Source organism: Sander vitreus, chromosome 14 (assembly GCF_031162955.1).
Source record: "Sander vitreus isolate 19-12246 chromosome 14, sanVit1, whole genome shotgun sequence".
Taxonomy (NCBI): domain Eukaryota; kingdom Metazoa; phylum Chordata; class Actinopteri; order Perciformes; family Percidae; genus Sander; species Sander vitreus.
In genome coordinates, this window is record NC_135868.1 from 11,279,399 (window position 1) to 11,301,448 (window position 22,050).

General features: G+C 40.1%; 1 protein-coding gene across 6 annotated transcripts in view; it reads left to right on the forward strand.

Moving 5' to 3' along the window:
* The window catches only part of LOC144528444 (sodium bicarbonate cotransporter 3-like), a 47,028-nt gene extending 27,221 nt beyond the window's left edge, over positions 1–19,807 (forward strand). For 2 of the 6 annotated variants that reach the window (XM_078267011.1, XM_078267006.1), the window contains 19 exons: positions 2,268–2,383; positions 3,130–3,287; positions 4,080–4,167; positions 4,349–4,495; positions 4,882–4,988; positions 6,631–6,805; positions 7,868–8,001; positions 8,157–8,402; positions 8,849–8,954; positions 9,221–9,382; positions 10,888–11,001; positions 11,233–11,394; positions 12,041–12,292; positions 12,484–12,552; positions 12,824–12,997; positions 14,262–14,399; positions 15,438–15,538; positions 16,568–16,684; positions 17,325–19,807. In XM_078267011.1, coding sequence (XP_078123137.1) covers positions 2,268–2,383; positions 3,130–3,287; positions 4,080–4,167; positions 4,349–4,495; positions 4,882–4,988; positions 6,631–6,805; positions 7,868–8,001; positions 8,157–8,402; positions 8,849–8,954; positions 9,221–9,382; positions 10,888–11,001; positions 11,233–11,394; positions 12,041–12,292; positions 12,484–12,552; positions 12,824–12,997; positions 14,262–14,399; positions 15,438–15,538; positions 16,568–16,684; positions 17,325–17,406 — 2,648 coding nt within the window. In that variant the 3' untranslated portion in view covers positions 17,407–19,807. Of the gene's footprint in view, positions 1–2,267; positions 2,384–3,129; positions 3,288–4,079; positions 4,168–4,348; positions 4,496–4,881; positions 4,989–6,630; positions 6,806–7,867; positions 8,002–8,156; positions 8,403–8,848; positions 8,955–9,220; positions 9,383–10,887; positions 11,002–11,232; positions 11,395–12,040; positions 12,293–12,483; positions 12,553–12,823; positions 12,998–14,261; positions 14,400–15,413; positions 15,539–16,567; positions 16,685–17,324 lie in introns of all 6 variants that reach the window. The other 4 variants (XM_078267005.1, XM_078267007.1, XM_078267009.1 and 1 more) reach the window with 4 other exon arrangements.
* The last annotated feature ends 2,243 nt before the right edge of the window (positions 19,808–22,050 follow it).

Consider the following 22,050-nt stretch of genomic DNA (forward strand, 5'->3'; position numbering starts at 1 on the left):
AATAAGGAGTAATAAAATAATTCTAGTTGATGCAATGATTTATATGTTCTTGCAGTTTTGTAATATATTGTAATGGTATTGAGTTGACTGCAGGCTATTAATATATACACATGCCATGGATCCATTGACTATGAAGTCATTGGTGAAATACATGTACACAGGGCATGTGGAGAATCACTAGTACACTTGCTTCATGTTATTCTAAACCCTATTTCAGAGCTTTTCAAATCTTAAGCCTTTTTATTTGTCAGTTTTATGAAACATAGGCCATTTTAAAATAGAATAATGGCCGCATCTAGACTCATGGTAACCTAGTGTCATTACATAATCCCAGTATGTTTATGACTACTTGTATTTTCCGAGTCTTTGTACACTATAATGTAAATTGTGGGAAGAACTAGATTTCCAGCAGAAGACCAAGCTTAATACATACATCTGTACAAATACTATAACAATACAATACAATACAATACAATTTAATATCATCTTTTCACCTTTATCAGAAAAGTCCCAGTGCTACCAGCTTTACGTATTTTCAGTTATGTTACTGTTTTGCATATGAATGAGGTAGCGCTATGACGCCACTGTTTAAAAGGCTAGTATGGGGCAGCATTCCAGGGCTTAGCCTTCTGAATGAAGTGTGTTGGCGAACGCAACCTAAACTAATCCCTCCCTTATTCCAAGAGGCTTTGTCAGGTATGTGAGCAATCATGCTCCTGTTCAGCAGTCGCAGCTGCCCAGCATCCACTGGGGTTACTTCAGGGTACAGTTCAAGGGTATGGATCATTGGCCAAACCACATGCTGGTAGAAATGGCACATTTTAATTTTGATTTATTGTAGGTGAGAATGTGGCACATTGCTTAAGCCCTTTTTATAAATGCATTTTGTTTGACATTGGCTTGATTACCTTCTGATGGCGAAATGAGAAATGTGTTGACGTAGATGTGAAAAATGAGAAAAGAAAACCTGGTAAAAGAAGTGTTACTTCAGAATTTCAGAGGATAGTATGCAAATGCTATCCTTTGATTCAAATACACGAGTCCCTCATTTCATTTCCCACTCTCATGTCACCTCAAGTGCTAGCGTTTCCTGTATCTGGTATGGCTCAAATCTCATAAGCAATGTTGAAGTGTGTGCAGCCAATTATGCACAGAAATACCTACGCTTCAACACTTAAAGGCACTGAAGTCTGAGGAAGGTGAAATGTCAGGCACATTAAACACATCCCCTCGCATTTAACTCACAGCTGACATGAATTTAAGCAAAGCAGGACTGATTTAGCACCAAGTAATGAGCTTAACCGACGGCGAGCAAATAGGAACAGTGCTTTGTGAAAAATATTGTCTTCCCTGTGGAGAGACATCAGTGTTACAGCTCTGTACCAAACACATCTAGTAATGGTTGTAGTGAAAGAAATCCTTTCACTTGCAGCCAAAAATGTGAAATGTTGATCTGCAAATTTAAATGCTACTGTTTCAATTTCATTTTTTAGCTACTTGTGTGTATTATAAGCTTGATCTTGTTCATCTTGTATTTCAGTTAGCCTTTGATCATTGTAGAACAGTGGATCCCAACTCTTGTGTTTGGGACCGCCATTACTATGACTTTAAGTTTAGCAACCTAATAGATAATGATGATCTAGACCTGGAGTGGTACAGGAACTATCATTTAATAGAATATCTCAGAGCTGATATGCTAACCTACGAAAATGAGAAATATACTGGTGACATTCTGGCGCTTGCATATGCGGCCGCTTAAAAACAGGCCACTTTAGCTAATGAGGATAAGCGACTGCAAATCATTGATCCAGTGTTTCATTTTTCTGTTAAAAGTGCCAAAACAAAATGCAAATATCACACAAACAGTTGTATTTAGGCTGTAGCATTGCATCATGAACCTGTGTGGGCAGCAATGTGACTTCAGGATTTTGTATTTTGTTTGCCAAGAGCACACCTCTGATCAAAAATGAGGTTAACGCCTGTGAAATGTTTGTTGTTTGATGAGCCCATGCCATAAAGTAGTGGTGCATCACAGATAAAAAAAATACCTTGAACATTTTTTCCCAGTTCCTTAAAATTACAAACCGAGTAGAGAGAAAAAATGTAAGACAAATGGCATTTAATAAATAGCAATAATGAAATCAGAAATGGCATTTCATGGCAAAACCACGCTGTAAATCCTGACCAGTTTTTGCTTTCCAAGTACTTGCACAGTGTCCATCACCACTTTATCTCTCCTGCCCTTCTTTTCCCCCTGTCCCTCCTAGGTTCAACGGTGTCTCCGAACTCTGTCCCAAACAACCTGGATGGCAGCAAAGCAGTGGAAAGGAGACCATCCAAAGTAGGGGTCAGTAGAGAAAGCAGCAGTGTCGACTTCAGCAAGGTAACCTAACCACAGTACTGAGCACAGAAACAGTCCATCTTGGTGGAAGGGCCCAGGAGTTCATCAGTCTTTCTTGAGTTTCTGGACTTCCACAGACATTTAAATGGTCTGTGTTGAAAACTGCCCGCATGAGAATACCAATTACCCATCAGCCATTTTCTCCTGGGCCCAGTAAGAGGCATTTTCAGTCATTGCTTCACCTGTAATGGGCTAAGAATTGGTCAACAAAGTAAAACTCTCCCTCGCATGGCCTCCATTTATCCTACCATGTTGTACCTCATCCATTAAATAAAATGGCAGGCAGCCATAAGTAGCTATCATTATAAAACCATCCATTATGACTAATGGAAAATAAGGTGCAGTGTTTATATGAGTCAGAGGATACAAAAGAGGTATGAAGGCACATTCTACTACACTACACAGAGTTAAAGAAATTGTTGCAATGCTCAGATCTATATTTGTCATTGCACATAAGAAGTATTTGTTCAGAAACATGGTAAGAAATGCTTCACAGCCACAGACGATCTTTGCTCAGTACTATGTAGTCATTTATGTAGCTACTAACTTGAGTTATCTTTCATTCGTTATCATGGTATCCAAACGACCTGCTGCCACCCCTTACATTCCCACTTCTTCATCTCCGTTTGCATGTGTGTCCTTGTAAACTAGTCCCTCATTCTTTCTCTCTGTTTATAATTAGTATTTGTTTGTTTATCTGATTCTTTAATTTCTTCTATTGGTCTCAGGTGGACATGAATTTCATGAAAAAGATTCCTCCAGGTGCTGAAGCTTCCAACGTACTGGTGGGAGAAGTGGACTTCCTGGAGAAGCCCATAACTGCCTTTGTACGACTGTCCCCTGCAGTCCTTATCACAGGCCTCACAGAGGTGCCTGTGCCCACGAGGTACAATAATTTTGGAACTGAATGATGTCACGATAAGGAGTTTTATTCCAAAAATTTGATATTGGATTAAAAGTCGCCTCTGACAACTGACAAGTTATACTCTGGCAGCAATTTAAGCAAACTGACAAAGTAATTTGTAAAAGCCCTATTCGCATGGGACTAATATAACCTGGGGATTTACTGTGGTTCTCAGTACAGTGTCTGTTTTCCATGTCTGTAATCTCTACAGTAACAAGACTTAAGAGTCAGTAGCCACGCAAGTAGTCCTGTGAGAGTCTAATGCTCATTACACAACTGACATAATATAGTGGCTTTGGAAAATAGACACATAACTTTGGTTTTCTTTTATACTTTACAAATTTTTTTTTTTTTTGCATATATTGGGGTAAAAACTCTTACATTTGGCCTCAGCATGGTACATGAGCACTGCAGATGGTTTCACTTTATTCCGCTGATCAACAATGGTGGTAACACACCAAGAAACTTAGCAATGTGCCAGCAAAGGCAGGGAACAAGATGTCTAGCTAGCAGGGATATGTAGGTATCAAAATCTTTTAAACATTGACTTTGCTAAAGTTTTATATGAGGAAGGGAATGCATATTGAACATGTTTATTATCCTCAAGGATACCTACAATGCAATTTAGTGAGAAACAATGAATGTTGATTGGTGATTTAACTGTTGACCAGAAAAATCCACAGGGTACCTTTTTAAGTGGATATGTACTGTTGTGATTAGTATTGAGGTCAGTGTAATTCATGGTGCATTCATGAGTATTTGTCTTGTTCAAAGGTTTCTTTTCCTGCTTTTGGGTCCTCGTGGCAAAGGGCCCCAGTACCATGAGATTGGCAGATCCATGGCCACACTAATGACAGATGAGGTGAGAGAAACACAGAGATCCTTTTTGTAACTTGTTATTTCAGTTTCGACAGGTTCTAAAACTGTATCAAAATATTATCTGGTTCAGTTTTTTTATTTTTTTTATGCAAGATGCATGTTTGGATGTATTTTTATTTATTTATTGCAGAGACATTTAATAACTCCTAATAATCATTATGTAGATTTTCCATGATGTGGCATACAAGGCCAAAGACAGAACAGATCTCCTCTCGGGGATAGACGAGTTCCTTGATCAAGTGACTGTCCTGCCTCCTGGAGAATGGGACCCCACAATCCGGATTGAGCCCCCCAAGAATGTCCCATCTCAGGTTAGAGATTCTCTCCGTCAAAGATTGTTTAATGTGTACTGAGTGAATAATGCAGACAAAGGTGTGTGTCTTACCGACATGAATATCAAATGCCATGTACAACAAACATTGAGAAATTTGCCTGGGAGGTGCTGGTGCAGAGATCATTAACCAGCTGCATACTAACTGATAACCAGCATACTGACACCCTAGACCTCACGTACTGTATTTTAGTCTGGTCTCAAAACCTGCAATGTTTATATTGACTTCTCCATATGTGTATCTCTGTATATCACTCTTTACTTCCAATCACACTGAGAGGGCCCGACTATTGATTTAAAGCATCATGACAGCAAAGGAATGTATATGCGTGCAACTATGTTGTATTTAAATCCTTTGACCTGCAGATGAAGAGGAAGAGACCGTCCCAACCCAATGGCACTGCGTCTCCAGCTGGAGAGCTGGAAAAGGATGAGGACCACCACTCAGGGCCTGAGCTGCAGAGGACCGGGAGGTGAGTTTAGCACCTTTTCGTGGCACACCATTGAGTTCAAATGATTATTGGAACATACTCACTCCAGGAATCTCTATTAATATCAGTTAGTGTTAGCAAATATATTGATAAAGAAGTATTTGATAATTAAAGTGTGTCCCAGTTGAATTCAAAACTTTATAAGCACAAGTAGGCATGATTAATATATCATGTTGATTATGTTGAGACAAGTGCTTCTTGTTAACAAGAGCTGCAGAAGAAAACTCATCTAAGAGACTAAGGACCTCATTTTATCCTCTTTTGTTAGAGAGACTTATTTGTGGTTACAATAGTTAGAATGTCCTTGCTGCAAACACTCTAAAATGAAGATGAGATAAATTAAAAGATATTATCAAAAGTGTTTTCACAGTATGTGATCTGTAAGCCAGTGTTTCGTAAAAGCTTTTGCAATTTTTTTTAAAATGCCAATGTATGGGATGTAAAATTGTATAAACTCAACACCACTATGTGTTTTAGCTGATACGTCTACTGTACTCTGTGAACTCGGATGCTGACATTTATGAATAACTCATGCTGGGTCTCTGGAGCCTGGACCACACAGCAAGAGAGAGAATGTGTTTATTTGAAACCTCATACAGACACGCACTCTGCACACATACACATCAGTTGCAAAGGCACTGTATTATTTACAGATTCACTCTGCTTTTCACTGCTACTATAAAAGGCTCATGCTATGAGGGAGTTCTGGGGGTCAGATGAGTGTAAGGAAGTATAATAGGCTAATGTAAGGACAGCTATCAGATACCGGGGCTGTATAGAAGAGACAGCAGGGGTTGTGGAAGCAGGCAATAGAGGTTATTCCAGAGGTGTGGGGGAAAAGAAAATGAAAGACCTCACAGCAGAGCAATTGGATAGGACCTGGTGTCAGAGGAAAGACAGGAAGACATAGAAGGTGAGAAAGGAATCCCTCAAAGTAAAGGGTTAGACACAAAAGAGGAGAAGGCAGCGAGATCCCAGTGCTATCTAGGTTTTGGGGTTGAATATCATAAAAATGCATATTCGCATTCACAAGCCTCAGCACTCGGCAGTGTTAATGCCCTCTCCAGTGCAATTAGTGTTCAAGCAAACACTCTTACCAATTAACTGTGTAAAATGGCCTCAACACCTAGTAAATAATCATGATTTCTAAATTACAGTTTGAATCACATTAAATTAATAATCAATGCATTTCAACAGGAAGATAATAAACACATAACAAGAATGGCAATTTACAGTTAATTAGTTAGTTAGTGGTAAGAACCAGCAGAACCACTTTGGTTAAATGGCTGCAAACATTTATCATTTTTATTATTCACTAAGCACAGTTGCCTGTTACCTACACTATTTTTATTTTATTGGATTTCTGAAATAATCTGAGGAATTGATAGATGGTTAACTGCCTCATATTAATAGCGTTTAAATTAAGTGTCTCACTGATATTAATTATTTTATGTTATTATATCATATTATTGTGCGCTCCTACTAGAAAATTCATTAAAAGGTGTGAATGTGTAACTGTGTGAATGTGATCAGGGTGTTCCTGAAAAGAGAGCAGTGTTCTCCGTGTACACCCCCCTTGAATAAATAAAGGTGGGGAAAAAAAACTACCTCTCCCCTCTTGCAGGTTATTTGGAGGTCTGGTCCTGGACATCAAGCGGAAGTTACCGTTTTACTGGAGCGACATCAGAGACTCCCTCAGTCTGCAGTGTCTAGCCTCCGTCCTGTTCCTCTACTGCGCCTGCATGTCCCCTGTCATCACATTTGGAGGTCTGCTTGGGGAGGCAACAAAAGGCAACATAGTGAGTCTGAAAGCTTGGCACTTAAAAGTCAATACTTGTGCTTTTCATGAACCCAGTGGAAATCAAACCCCTACCCCAGGTTGTCTAAGTGTCATGTTGTACCAAATGAGGTATACAGAACCTAGAACAATTTGGCTAGCATATGTGAGTATATAATTTAATTTTGTGTCTTGTGCTGGCACTTAAAATGTATGGTGTGGTGACTGATTGACAGTGAAACCTCAAGTTCCCCAGAATCCTTAAAGTTAAATCAAAGAAGTCTTCTGATTTAAAGTAACTAAAATGTTTTCCTCAACCACTGTGTGCAACACAAATGCTTTCTCACACCATGCCATTTAACATGTTACACCCATGTTTATGTACGCACATACAGTCCATGATGTAGAGGTTAAATACAGATGGATGCAGTCATAGTTGCATGAGCTACTGTTAATCAAGGGTTTGTTGTAGTCAGTCTGTTTTCTGACTACCCTTTTTTGTAAAGCAGCTGATTTTTTTTCACCTACTTCACCATGCTATTACATACTCATATAGGTGGATATGTTTCACTGTGAGGTCTTTATTCAGTGTTCAAAATAGGATATGATGATTATTCAGCCTCCCATGCAATAATCTGTTATTATACTGCAAGCTGTATAGTGTCTCTCTTTGTATCTCTCTCTCTCTCTCTCTCTCTCTCTCTCTCTCTCTCTCACTCTCTGTCTCTCTGTCTCTCTCTCCTTTTTACCCAGATGCCCTTACTAGGACAGGGACTGTTGGCATAGGCACAGACTGTGTGCTGGTGTGTGTGATGCGTCTGAGTAAACTCAGCAGGCGAGCGCTACATACAGATATGACTTCGGACAAATCAGCAGGGTGGAAACATTCAAACAGTTTGTCTAGCCTGTCAGATAAGAATGTCTGTTTAATCAAAACTCTCTGTGTTTTGGTCGGGGGGGTCTCTTCTTCACCTCTCTCTTTTCTCCTTCAGTCTTTCCCACTCTATCCTCCTTTGGGTGGTTTCACCTCCCACATCCTCCCTTTCTCACTCCCTCACTCCCTCCCTCTCCTATGTGTCTACAGAGTGCCATAGAGTCTCTGTTTGGGGCCTCACTGACAGGAGTGGCATACTCCCTCTTCGCAGGCCAGCCCCTCACTATTCTTGGCAGCACGGGCCCTGTTTTAGTGTTTGAGAAGATCCTCTTCAGGTTCTGCACGTACGTTCAAGCATGCTTGACATGATACTTGGTCAAAATACCGATGAGACTAAATAGTCTGCATAGTATGGATTCCAAAAGTCTACATGGCTCTAATGTGCATGTGTATACCTGTATCCATTCTCCTCCATGTCACCTTTGTCTATCTTTCCCAGTGACTACGGCCTGTCCTACCTGTCGCTGCGGACCAGCATTGGTCTGTGGACAGCTTTCCTGTGTCTGGTCCTGGTGGCCACAGATGCTAGCTCCTTGGTCTGCTACATAACCCGATTCACAGAGGAGGCCTTTGCTTCGCTCATCTGCATCATCTTCATCTACGAGGCTCTAGAGAAGCTCTTTCACCTGGGAGAACACTACCCTGTCAACACGCACAACAACTTGGACAATCTTACCCTGTATTCGTGAGTAGTGAGATTTAAGTTACTTTCATATTTAAGTTTCATATCATCTTTTTTTTGTCGATCTCTTGTTTAAAGCTATAGTGCGTAGTTTCTGTCTCCCCCATGAGGAATTTGAAGTAATGACAACAACACTGTTGGCCCGTCCACATGTTACAAGCCTTAAGTAATCACGCGTGCCCCCCACCCCTTCCCCACGCAGTTGCTAGTAGCCACCATGGTAACGGACGTTTATTAATATCAAAAAGTTACGCACTAAAGCTTTAAAAATTGTAGTGGTTTGATCTGTTCCCAGTACTTGGCTTCCCTTAGAGCTAAAAGGAAAATTACCCCCTTGCAAAATAACACATTTAAAAATAACTGATGTTTTTAATTGACTTGAGCCAAACTCTTTTTCACCTCAAGATAAGCATACATACTTTGCTCAGCATTTGTTGTCTTGTCCCCAGGTGTCAGTGCTCTCCACCAGTCAATGCCTCAGATCAGCTCATGCAGGAGTGGAACCGGACAGGATACAGCCCAGACTCTATCCAGTGGAGCAACCTCAATGTTTCGGTGAGACCAGCACACAGTGATCTCCAGTGTGATGTGCAGGAATCACACCCACGCTCGCATGTCTATGATGTGTTGAGCAAACAGACATCATCAGCCAAAATCCAGCGTTAAGTCGGACACATTAAGACTAATGCAACAACTGGAACCACTACTAGAGCTAGGATTAGCTTGCCAAAAAACTGCTACCAATACTGCTGTCAGTACTGGAACAGCTTATCAAAATTTTGTATTACAATACTAACCTAAGACTCCCATGTTTTCTTTAGATGTGTACAACCCTCCATGGGGAGTTTGTGGGTCCTGCCTGCGGTCATCATGGGCCCTACATCCCAGATGTTCTCTTCTGGTCCATCATCCTCTTCTTCACCACCTTCTTTCTGTCTTCCTTTTTTAAGCAGTTCAAGACAGAGAGATATTTTCCCACCAGGGTGAGATGTTTGCTAGATTTGTTATGTGCACTCTTGTTATACTACTCTTAACACCACAAATGTGGCTTTGAACTTCAAAGTACAATACCATTTTATATCACTGGTTAAAATTTAAAAAACAAACAAAAAAAACTATAAACTCATATTTAAACAGGGTGTTTTTTCTACATCTCTGTGCATGCAATAGTGTGTAGATCTAGCTTAAAGCTATAGTGTAGTTTCTGCCGCCCCCATGAGGAATTCTAAGTAATGACAACAAAAACTGTCCGCGTCCACATGATACAAGCCTTCCGTGATTGCACACCGGCCCCACCCCTCCCCCATGCAGTTGCTAGTAGCCAAGGAGGACACGGAGGATTGAAAAAACATGATGGACTCTTCAGAAGAGGTAATTATCTTCACTTGAGTTTCTGCGCGCGAAAGTCGCCGGACAACACAGTCTTCTGAACATAGCCATACTGAGAATTACAGAGAGAGTTGTGTGAAGCTGATAGTCTTAATTAGCTTTGTAGCAACTCATCTGGCAATGGCTTGAATGTAACGGACGTTCATTAATATCAAAAAGTTATGCACTAAAGCTTTAAAGGCCCAGTGTGTAATGTGTTTAGTTTAGTCATTATCAAAATCTGTGTTGCCCGTTCACAAACTTGTCCTTTTTCATGAATATTTACCACCACCATCAATTCCAAGTATTCCTTTTGGCTTGAAATTTCACATTTGCATTCGCATGAACTAGGGTAGACGCTCCTTATTCATGCGCCATCTTGAAATACGTTAGCCGGTAAGGGACATACAGGACATACTGCTCCGCCTTTTGTGTTTTCGCTCTCACATGATAAACTCACAGGTGCTGCTAATGGGTATCGTAGCTTCCCGGCCCCGGCAAGTTTGAAGAAGGAAACATGGAGGACCACACGTATTCAAAATCCAAATTTCAGGAACAGGAGTTTTCTTCTTCGCCCCGAAAAAGAAAAAGGATATTGAAAAGAGCAAGAGACCAGCGTCATCAGAAAAAAAGAGTGAAGGCTACCGTAGCTGTAATACTTACTTTGAACTGCGTGGCGCGAGAGACTTGATTGCGATATATGATCTCAGCGCTAGATGGGAGAAATTCCCACACATTGGACCTTTTTAAAGCTTCTCACGCTATGTAAATGTTTACATTGTGTCAGTCATTCGTATGCTGTATCAGTCTCGTGTACAGAAAGAAAAGATCTTCTCGCATCCTCCCACACAGTCCCAGCTAGCCTGTTATCACTTGGTGTTCTATGCAGGCAGGCGCTGGTTTGAATTGTCATGCTTTTACTGTTAACATGAATGTAGTTATTACTTTGGTGGATCTCAACAGTGACCTAAATTAAAAGAATGTGGTTGTATTGGAGCAGCTTCTTTTTATTATTTTTTAGCTTTGTGTATATGAGTGACAGTAGAAAATGGCATGCATGCTCAGCTGCAATTCCTAAATAAGTCGATAAAAACAACTGCGTTGCTTGTGTGTTGGGTAGGTGCGGTCCACTATCAGCGACTTTGCTGTGTTTATAACCATCATGGTCATGGTGTTGGTGGACTATCTAATGGGGATCCCCTCTCCTAAACTTAACGTCCCTGACCGCTTTGAGGTAGGTATCTATTCCAGCATCTATGTCTATCTTTATGCATGATTGTTCAAATGACAAGGTGATGTCACACATAATTACTTCCTCTGTAAGGACGTTCTTATGTCAGCAAAGGTCTAAATCCAGTACCTTTTTTATATAAAAAAATATGTGTTCACATCATCAACTATTCTCAAAAAAATTATGTTATGCCTAATATACTAAATGCAGCCCATCCCTGACTATTCCCTGCAGCCAACTTCAAAGAACAGAGGCTGGCTGATGGACCCATTAGGAGAAAATCCCTGGTGGACACTGCTGGTGGCAGCACTTCCTGCCCTGCTCTGCACCATCCTCATCTTTATGGACCAGCAGATTACTGCAGTCATCATCAACCGCAAGGAGCACAAGCTCCAGGTCAGACCGGCCTTTGGAGGTTTACTTTTGGCAGTGTTATATCCTTAGAGTTACAAATAGGTCTTTGGTATCTATCCCTTCTTTAATATCCAGCAGTTTCATAAAAATGTGGTATTTTGAATGTATGTTGATGTTTAAACAAATGTATTAATGTACCAAATGTACTATATAATTCATTTCAATTTTCTTTTTACTTTGGTACTTATTTGTGTCGCCTCCAGCGTTTTCTATCTGAACTCTCCCTTCTTTGCTCCCTTTACACCTCTCTATTCCTCTGTAGCTCTAATTCATTTCTCTCCCTTTCTGTCATCCTTAATTATGGTTGAAGACAACAGATTTCTCTTGTCTGTCCTTCTCATCTCACAGAATTGCTTCAACTATAATCTCTTTCACCTTTTTCTTAGGTATTTTTATGCCTCTGGGTTCCACAGTGCTACTATTTAAAAAAAAAAAAAAAATGTAATTCACCTTGAAAATTTGTAGAGCAAACATTTGAAACTCAGTATTTCAAGTATGGATGAGCAAATTACAATTTTTAGAGAGTATGCTCCTGAATCTTGTTTTCTTTAATTCTGTTTTTACTTAAGGATTACATTTGCAGAAACAAACCCTCTGGCTCTCCAACTCTCCCTGTTTTTTCTTACAGAAAGGCTGTGGCTATCACCTGGATTTGCTGATAGTGGCAGTAATGCTGGGCGTGTGCTCCATTATGGGCCTGCCATGGTTTGTGGCTGCCACCGTCCTCTCCATCTCCCACGTTAACAGCCTGAAGGTGGAGTCTGGCTGCTCCGCTCCAGGAGAGCAGCCCAAGTTTTTGGGCATCAGGGAGCAGCGCGTCACTGGATTCATGATCTTTGTCCTCATGGGTTGTTCTGTTTTCATGACATCGGTGCTCAAGGTGAGATTCCATAATAATACTGGCCTCTCACTTTGAATCACCCAAAATGAGAAGTTCATCTAAGTAACAAACATGCTAAAGTGGTTATGTATTAAACGTGTTTTCACTAAGTGCCATGTTCCATGAGCTGTTTCTTTCCTGAACTTTAGTTGAATCATTTACACTGGGGTTATGCTTTGTGCTCTTTACAGTTCATTCCTATGCCAGTCCTATATGGAGTCTTTCTCTACATGGGTGTCTCTTCCCTCAAAGGCATTCAAGTAAGACTCTAGTCTGCTGGTCTTTGAATCTAATATGCCTTTTTTTCTGAACACAACGGCAGTCATAAGCTGTCTGTAAAGATACGTTTTGTGTCCCGTGTAGTTCCAAACCTTTGATCGTAATTCAGATTCCTTAAATGCTTTTGTTAAATGTGTTCCCTCTTCTGAAATATGTATAGAATTTTCTCTTTACCTCGCCACCCCTCATCTTCCCAGTCTTTTTCATTAACATTTCTCCTCACCCTCACCGAGCCTCTCATTTTCTTTGTAGTTCTTTGACAGAATCAAGCTATTCGGCATGCCTTCCAAGCACCAGCCTGATCTGATCTATCTGCGCTATGTGCCGCTGTGGAAGGTCCATATCTTCACCCTGGTGCAGCTCACCTGTTTGGTGCTGCTCTGGGTCATCAAGGCCTCTTCAGCAGCTGTTGTATTCCCCATGATGGTAATGACCTCAAACCTCGATGACTGTCACACATTTAGTCACTTCACATTTACATGATAAGTTAAAGATACAGATTCAGCCGCACCAATTTAACGCTAGGGTGCGCAACTATTTTATATTAATGAACATTCGTCACATTCAAGCCATTGCCAAATGAGTTACAAAGCAAATAAAGCCTATCAGCTCCACAAAACTCTCTCTGCATTTCTCAGTATGGCTTTGTTTACAAAATGGTGTAGTCCGACGACTTTGGCGCGCAAAAGCTCGAGTGAAGGTAATTACTATATCTGAAGAGTCCATATTTTTTTAATCCTCCGTGTCCTCCTTTAACTACTAGCAACTGCGTGGGGTAGGCATGGGGGTGGTTCGAGATCATGGAAGACTTGCGTCATGTGGATGCAACACCAGTGTTGTTGTCATTACTTAGAATTTCTCATGGGGGAGACAGAAACTATGCACTATAGCTTTAAGATCTACAACTGTTAACTGTCACAACACAGTAGAGTATGTGTTCAGAAGTAATAGGATTAAACAAAGTTTCTAATATCACCATGACACATAATTGATGTTCATTGTGGTGCCAGATGAAATGAAGATATTAAATGTTTTCTCAGTGTAATAGATGTGTTTATGCATTGTCCGTCAGTCCTTCTCATTCTTGTGAACACGATATCTCAGGGCACAAATGTCCACTCGGACTCAAGAATGAACTGACTAGATTTTGGAGGTCAAAGCTCAAGCTTTTTGGCCATAACTCAAGAATTCATACGCTAATTATGACAAAATGTCACAAATGGCTGAATTGGTGACACTAATCTTGAAACTGTGGTGATTGTATAGATCATCTTCCAGGGTACCTGCAGGTAAAAGTCTTAAATTTAACTTAAATAATCCTGGGGGTACCCTGTTCTTTGCTGCTGGGTTGAAGGTGTGTGTGCAGTGTTTACGTTTCGGCAAAAAATACACTTAATACCTTTTATTAAATTCAAAGTCCTAAAAGTCTTCACTACACATATTATGCAAGTCTGGACAGACATTGATGTAAACTGTATACTAACTGCAACAAAACATATATATGTATACATACTGTATACAGTATGTAGTATGGAATTGGAACACAGCTAGAGTTTGTTATTTGAGGAACAACGCCACCGGTTGGCGGAGGAATACAACCGCAAGGAGGTAATTGTAGTTTTATTCCATTTTATGTATATTTTGTGATGTTGAATCTGTGATAATAAATCCCTTGTCTACATGTCTCCAGGTTCTGGCGCTGGTCTTTATCCGAAAGCTCCTAGACTTTTTCTTCACAAAGAGAGAGCTGAGCTGGCTGGATGACTTGATACCAGAAAGCAAGAAGAAGAAAGAGGATGACAAGAAGAAGAAAGAACGAGAAAAGCTGGTAAAACTCCTCTCATGTTATTGACTTGTTGTTGTTTTTTGTGGTGAAATGAAGTCAAACTGTAATTAAAGCAGAACGATAAGAGAAGTTTAGTTTTTGCTAAATGTTCAAACTTACAGTACAACAATATTGCTGTGGTTAGCTTTGTACTTTATGTATTTGTGTGCTAGATGAGTAAATGTTCAACAATACTGTAGTACCTTGCAGGTACTTGCAGTCCGACACTGAATTGACAAAAATATGATAATATTACAACGACATCAAAATCCTCCATTTCTCCCAGAAACAAAGCTTCACAAATCATGTACTCGATACAGTCACTTGTCATTGTGACAGTGCTAGGACACAAGTGGTGGGTCTGGGTGCATAAATCGTGGAGTGTTCAATCCCCAGACCGACAGGATAAAATCTGGGTGGGGAAAGTGAATGAGCAGCGCTTGTCCCTCCCTTATCACCACCACTGAGGTGCCCTTGAGCAAGGTCCTTAACCCCAACCGCTCCAGTGGAGCTGCTCAGTGGCCAGCAGATCAGACTGTGGTTGTACTGGGCAACTTCCAAGTATGAATGTGTAACTGTGTGAATGTGACAGGTCGTCATTGCAAATGAGAAGTTGTTCTCAATCGACTTACCTGGATAAATAAAGGTTTAAAAAAAACAAAAAACTTTTTGAACACTATACAGCAGTGGTTCCTGCCGGGCCCCTCTTTTGTAGATACAAATGTTAAGCCTTGCCTTGTTAGCAGCCCTCCCCCCTGTTATAACTTCGGGTCCCCCAGTTTGGGAACCACTGCTTTAGAGGTATAAAGGCCATGCAAGCATTACTATGTAAAGGAGAAGGAAACATGAACTTTTGAATGCGATTTTTAATGCATAACTAGAAGAGACTCATAGCAGCCAATTTTAGTATGTGTAAACATAAAGCCATGTAATCTCATAAAACCCAACCTAAAGAGTTAAAAATGGCATGATTAAGAAGACCTGCCTCACTGCAGTCACGGCTATTTTGTGATTTAGGCCTTCAATGCTGTTTTCAATCAGGAAGAAGAGACCAGACTGCACGAAGAGGAGGCGTTGGCACTGAAGGACAGCTTTGACGGCTTGGACCGGCTCAAAATCCCAGTGAAAGCACTTTCAGGGAGGTGAGTGGTGCAGCCAATAAAGCACATTTTGATGCCCAGTTCTGGGATGAAGAGCAGAATTTTATTTCAACTGCTTAGTGAGGCATCAAGTGTATTCTTTTTTTTAATTATACAGTAGATCTCATCTTTTACGATTTTGTATTTTCTTTTTTTTATGGTCTGACTTTTATGAGGCAGCTAAATGCATTTTTATGTCTGAAAATGCTTTACAGACTAAACCTAATATAAATAGTTCCCAAAAGAATTTCCTAATCCATAAATAAATGCCTTAACGGCTAAAGACTAGTCCAGAAACCTGAAGGAAAGATGTAGATCATAGTAAATAAACTGGAGCTGTAAGCACATTTTCTGATTTATCATGATGTCATGTACAACTTGTAATGGTAATTCTGACACTGGTAGTCAGCTGTGTGTTATTATGTCCATCTTGAACAGATCATACAGAATAGGACTAGTGACCCACAGCCTCCCAATGGAAGAAGAGGTAGCAGGGTTGTGTGTCTGATGGAAAACATCTGACCCACATGGCTGCGTTCTAACCCTCCTCACTGATACTCAGACAGTTAGCGCATGGCCAAAACTGTCGATCCTCCGCTCTTTAAAAAAGAGAAACACTGGCTTTAAAACACACTGCTTTGTGTGTTCTTGTATTCTTTTTATTATTATTTTGAGGGTAATACAGTTTGTGGCCAAACGTTTGTCTTGTTGAAATAATCCTATCATTGTCTAACTAACTAATAATGTGTACACAATCAATTTTTGCCTCCGATGCAAAAGGCCCACATTTCTTGATACATGGTAACATGGAACATACTGCGTGTGGCCTGGTCTGGTCAGTCATTTTGTGCTTTTAATTTGTTTTAATCTTTTTTTTATTATATGCATGTTTGTGTCTGCTTGTTTGAACTGTCCTGCACTGAACCACTCTCGCTGATTTGATGTCTACATGCCTGTCTTCTCTTTGTGTGTGTGTGTGTGTGTGTGTGTGTGTGTGTGTGTGTGTGTGTGTGCGTGCATTTTGGCATGTAGTTCTGATTCTGACCCCTTGGTTGTAAATATCTCTGATGAAATGGACAAAACCGCAGCGTGGACAGCCGTGAACTCGAGTGCAGAGTCATGTGTCCCACCTGTAAAGCGTAGTGAAAGGTAGCTATGCCATCTCCTGGAGTTTGCCAGAGCCCCTCCCCTCCCAACTGCATCACTTTAATATGATGATATAATGTTGACTAAAACTAATTTAGGGACTACTGCATGTTATGACTCTGCAAGGTTATTTTCATACTGTAGTGAAATAAACTGAAGCTTATTGCTGCCTGGAAGCTAGGAGATTAAGTCAAGTCAATTTTATTTATATAGCCCAATATCACAGATTTGCTTCATCTGTACAGCATAAACATCAGTGTGATATTTAAAGCAGAATTGAAAAGTCCATATCAAAAATTCTGTCTTGAGTGTGACAGTCTCCTTTAGCTCCTTACGCTTTTCATTTGAGTATGTTGGCAGGAATACTTTTAAACTTTACTAGGAAATACACAAACCTTAACACAAGCTGACATTTAATCTAGAATTGCTTCAGTTAGGAGCTGCGTATGTCTTCACATAAGCCCCGTCATCAACAGTGTGTACTGTAGGTGGTCCAATCCTGTTCTAAGAGCACTGGTAATTGAGCACTATCACTCCTCCTGACAAAATCTAACATTTGCAGTTGCTCCCCACCCACATTACCAGCATATATTAGCATAAACCACCTAATCTTGTGTGCGTCTTCTTCATCTTTTTATAACAGCCAGGAGAAGGTGGCCTGCGTTAGAGTCGACGTCAGCCCAGAAACACCAGGAGGGGGTTCTCCTACGGAGTCCTTCCTGTGATAAACCGAGGCCCTCCTCCCCTCTTGCTACCTTCCCCCACACAACACTTTACCCTGCTGACGAGCACCATCATAGTGGTAAAGGGGGCATAGAACTGGAGCAGCACAACCTGCCTGCAAAGTTCTCTTCTTTGGGGTAGCAGGCAAGCTCCCCCAGGGCTGTGAGTCCTACTCCACTCTTCACAAGTCCTGAAGTGTGCAGCATATGTACAAATGGCTGCCACGATGCACTGTAGAGCGCACATCTCAGAGGAATGAAGGATTTCTTATGTTACTGCCCACCAACGCACACTGTTTAGGAACTCTCTCAATGTCGCAATGTGTCACACGTTAAAACCACAGATGCCAAAGGAAGGGGCCTCACCGGTGAGGATCTTGGATTGTGTGTTTTAATTTTACTGTTATTGTTTTAGCTGATCACAGTACTGGACATTTGATGTCCTTTGTAGCTCATACACCATGAGTTGCGCTGCACTGTTTGTTTCCATGTATTTTAGGTTGGCTTAAGAACCTTCACCTAACTACACCAGCTTCACAACTTACTGTAGTTGATTAAAGCCATTCAGGTACTGTCAGTGCCAGCTGATTATATTTCATAATTTGTATGGCACCGTAAATGACACAAACCAAAACAGAGGTGCATTCAGATATAGTAGATACTACTACTACTACTACTACTACTACTACTACACCACACTACTACATATATCTTTGTAGAATCTGCTCATGAATCCTCCTGTCTGCAGGGGAACACTCAGTATTGATATTGCTGTTCATAAGTTGGTCAGTAGTTTTCACTGTAAACTTCAAATGTTTTATTTTTTATTTGATCTTATCTTAAATATCATTAAGTATGTATGTATTTATAGTGTGTTCTTTTAATTTAAAACATTTAGAAAAAAGAACTACTTCAGAGGCCATAAGAAGTCTGTACTGTACAGTAAGCACTTTGCCAGTATAGTTTCTTACCTAAAAATGGAATATAGTGTGTTAATAAAAAGGATACTTCTCCTCCCACCGTATCTATAGAGCGGTTGTTCAAATGTCAGTTAAACAACTCAGGAATCGTGAATGATTTCTGACTGTGGTCACTTGATATTTCTTGTCTCAAGGCAGTGATAATTAGCTGTCCACTTTATGTCCTTTCATCTCTGTCATCACCACTATTTTAATAAATGCTGTAAATCATAAAATGTAGTAAGTTGCAAGGTAAAAAAAAAAAAAAAAAAAAATATTTGTGACCCAGTTAGATGCACCGGTTTTTATACTGGCTGTGTTGTTGTTGTTGTTGTTGGTAATAATGTGTATGTCTGTATGGTGTAAAGATAATTTGGTATGTTTAGCGTTGCAAGTCATTTTATGCAAAATATTTCTACAGTAAATGTAAAAACTATTATATTCTATTAAGTTCTTGTTTCGCTAAAGTGCGGTCCTGTTTTAGCAATAAGTATTCCATACTGTGCAATGTATGGACTCATGAACCTAGCTAATATCCAGGCAAATAATAATTGGTGAAATGATTTCTGTGTCTGTTTCATCTGCTCTGTCTGTGTGTAGCTACAGTGACTATACGGACAATAGCTTACGTGCCTTGTCGAAGCTCTTTATGTGCAAGTCTTTTACTGATCATTTAAGTGTTCAGAACAGATATACAGGAACACGCGTGATGGCACACAAACGCCAAAGATGGACCATCAATACTATACAAGAGTAAAGTAGTACACGGCTCATTTGCAGAGGTTTATGTCTGTTGTAGTGTTATTCCACGTCTGTGTGAACATCGTAGCCTGAGCCACCGACTGAAACGATGTAACTCGATTTTTCTTCCATTTACAAATTTTACTCTTAAGTGTGTGTGTGTGTGTGTGTGTGTGTGTGTGTGTGTGTGTGTGTGCGCGCGCTACTCAGCTCTTGTATCTGCTCACATTTAAAAGCTCTTTTATCGATATTGAGGTACTGTTTTTTTCAGTGAATGTCAAATGTATTGTACCGTCAACATCAGAAATGATTTTGGTGACATTTTGCCAACCAACTATTTTCTAAAAAGCTTAGATTTTAATTCAGTCACAAGTATTTCCCAAGTTATTTCCTTACACATATGGACCATTTCATATAAAATGTGTGACTTGTCGATCAGTGGAATCATCACAATAAAGTGAACATCCACCAACCAACTTATAATTTAACAATTTTGTTTATTTTGATGAAAAAATAACCTATTTTCACATGACATTAGTTTCAACATATATATATTTATTAGCTTAAAGAGGTGAGTCAACCATGTAAAGAACAAAAGTGTGACTATTTTACACTCCATCACGTAGTAAAACATCAGTGAAGCACATAGCATTCTGTTGTTAGCTTGAATGATGACCTATTGTGCAAAGCAATAAAAGAATACATGGTGATTTTCTTGTGTCTTTATTTAAAACCACACTGAGTCTTGACTAGTTTTGTGAAAAAGAAGTATATCTTGGAGTGAACAGGGTTTTTTTTTGGCATGGTTCGTTTTTTGTTACTCCAAGTCATGTCTATAATTACTAACGGCTCACTAGCGAGGCACATGTTTCCTAGTTTAGCTTATCGCAGATATATCAGTATCGTTATGATACACTGAAATACAGAAATGCCAAAGATAAAAAAGTTTGAGGTTATTTAGAAACTATGTCTACATTGCAGAGGGAGCACTTAAGTTAAAGGTTTCATTTTCAACTGTAAACTGCCCTGCTCAAACATATCTTGGTCACAATTACAAAGGAGTCCTTATATAATTTTAAATAATCTCAGTTTTCGTTATCAGATCTTTTAAACTCTTAAATAGTGATATTGGTATATGCTCCCAAAAAAAATCCAGTGTTGATTGATCATCAAAACGTACTAACTGGGTCCTCAAGGAAAAGAGGAACATGTTACCAGTGTATACACACTGTGGGACTGACTCATTAACATTTCCATGTTAAGGCAAAAGGTGGCAGCAGAGATCTGTCTTACACACCACACGCACCCGGCGCCACGAGACGGGGGAAAGGAGGATTTGCCCACTCAGTTGTATTTTCTGCCCCCTTGTTTCAACATCATACATCCGACCATAACACGTACAAACACAACAACACAATTACTTTTAGGCTACAAGTTCTACTTGGCGTTTCAACTACTAACAACAATGTAATCCCATCTGCGGCGATATTGACACAGAGAGCCGTCCTCTCACTTCATTAATAAGTCTATGACAAAAAACCGCTGTGCTGACCACAGCTGGTAGCCTAGCAACGCGTATTGTTTACATGTCTTTTGACAATGCGGCTGCATTATCAGAAGCTAGAGCAAGCTAGATTTGCACACGAGTGATGGAGAATATGATTTCTTGACTTCATGACGTTTACCATCGGGGTTAAAGGAAACTGGTTAGTAAAGGACATAGGAGGTAATTTTTTGACTTTTTGACCGCAGCCGTTTGGTTTTGTAGGTAGTAACCTGTTGGGGCGGGAAACTTGCAACTAACCCTGAGCAGAGGTCTAATCAGCCAGAGTAAGTGAAAACACCTGTGTGCATGTGCGGGGTCTTTAAACATGACAATTACCGACAAAAGATGAATTCACATAAGTATCAATGCTATGCAAACCTTTTTGTCTAGATATGGGGAGGCCTTGGTTTGACAATGTAGCTAGCTTGAGAGAGTAAAAGCAAGAAATGAATTCTTGCACGAGTGTAATTCAACTTAAATGTCCTTAAATGTTTATTATACCTGTTCAAACATTGACTATGATTGATTATGACTGTTGTAATTATACCTACCTAATTAGTTTGATGCTCTTGATTGCTCATTGTTTTTGAGCAGCATGTGCTCTGATCTAGAGGCAGCACCGGCTTCAGCCCCATGCATCCAGACCTGAGCTTGCACAGTAGAGCTAAAGGTTAACGGATTCCATAAAGTAATCAATTTAACAACATTAAATATTTGAATATTTTCAAAATGCTTTCTGTGGCCCAGTACAATTAAGTCAGTTGTTGTGCTCATGTACCTACTTTGTAACTACTTTGCTTTAGTGAGAATAGGAGAAAAACAAAGTGTTACCCACATGACTACATTACCATGAATGAAGGTTTAAAGGTCCTATGACATGCTGCTTTTTGGATGTTTTTATATAGGCCTCAGTGGTCCTCTAATACTGTATCTGAAGTCTCTTTCCCGAAATTCAGCCTTGGTGCAGAATTACAGCCACTACGATCCAGTCCCACAATGAGCTTTCCTTAGGATGTGCCATTTCTGTGTTTGTAGCTTTAGGCCCTGTTTACACGTACATGGTTATTTTGAAAAACTGAGACATTTCCCTTCGTTTGTGCCCTTCGTTTACACGCAAACGGAGAATTTGCCTCTGAAAACGAGTCTTTCTAAAACCTCCGGCCAGAGTGGAGATTTTGGAAAACTTTGTTTGCACGTTTGCATGTAACCTGAGACAAATGGAGGTTTAGGCAGCTGAGGAAGTGAGGAAAAGAGAGAGGAAGTGATTCGTTGCTGTTGTTGCTATTTTCGAGATTCTGATTTGCTAACGTGGGCTTGAGCTTCTCGTTACATTGCCACCTACAGGTTTGGCATGCTCTTGATGGCATTGACAGCATATATACACGGGTACATGTAAACGAA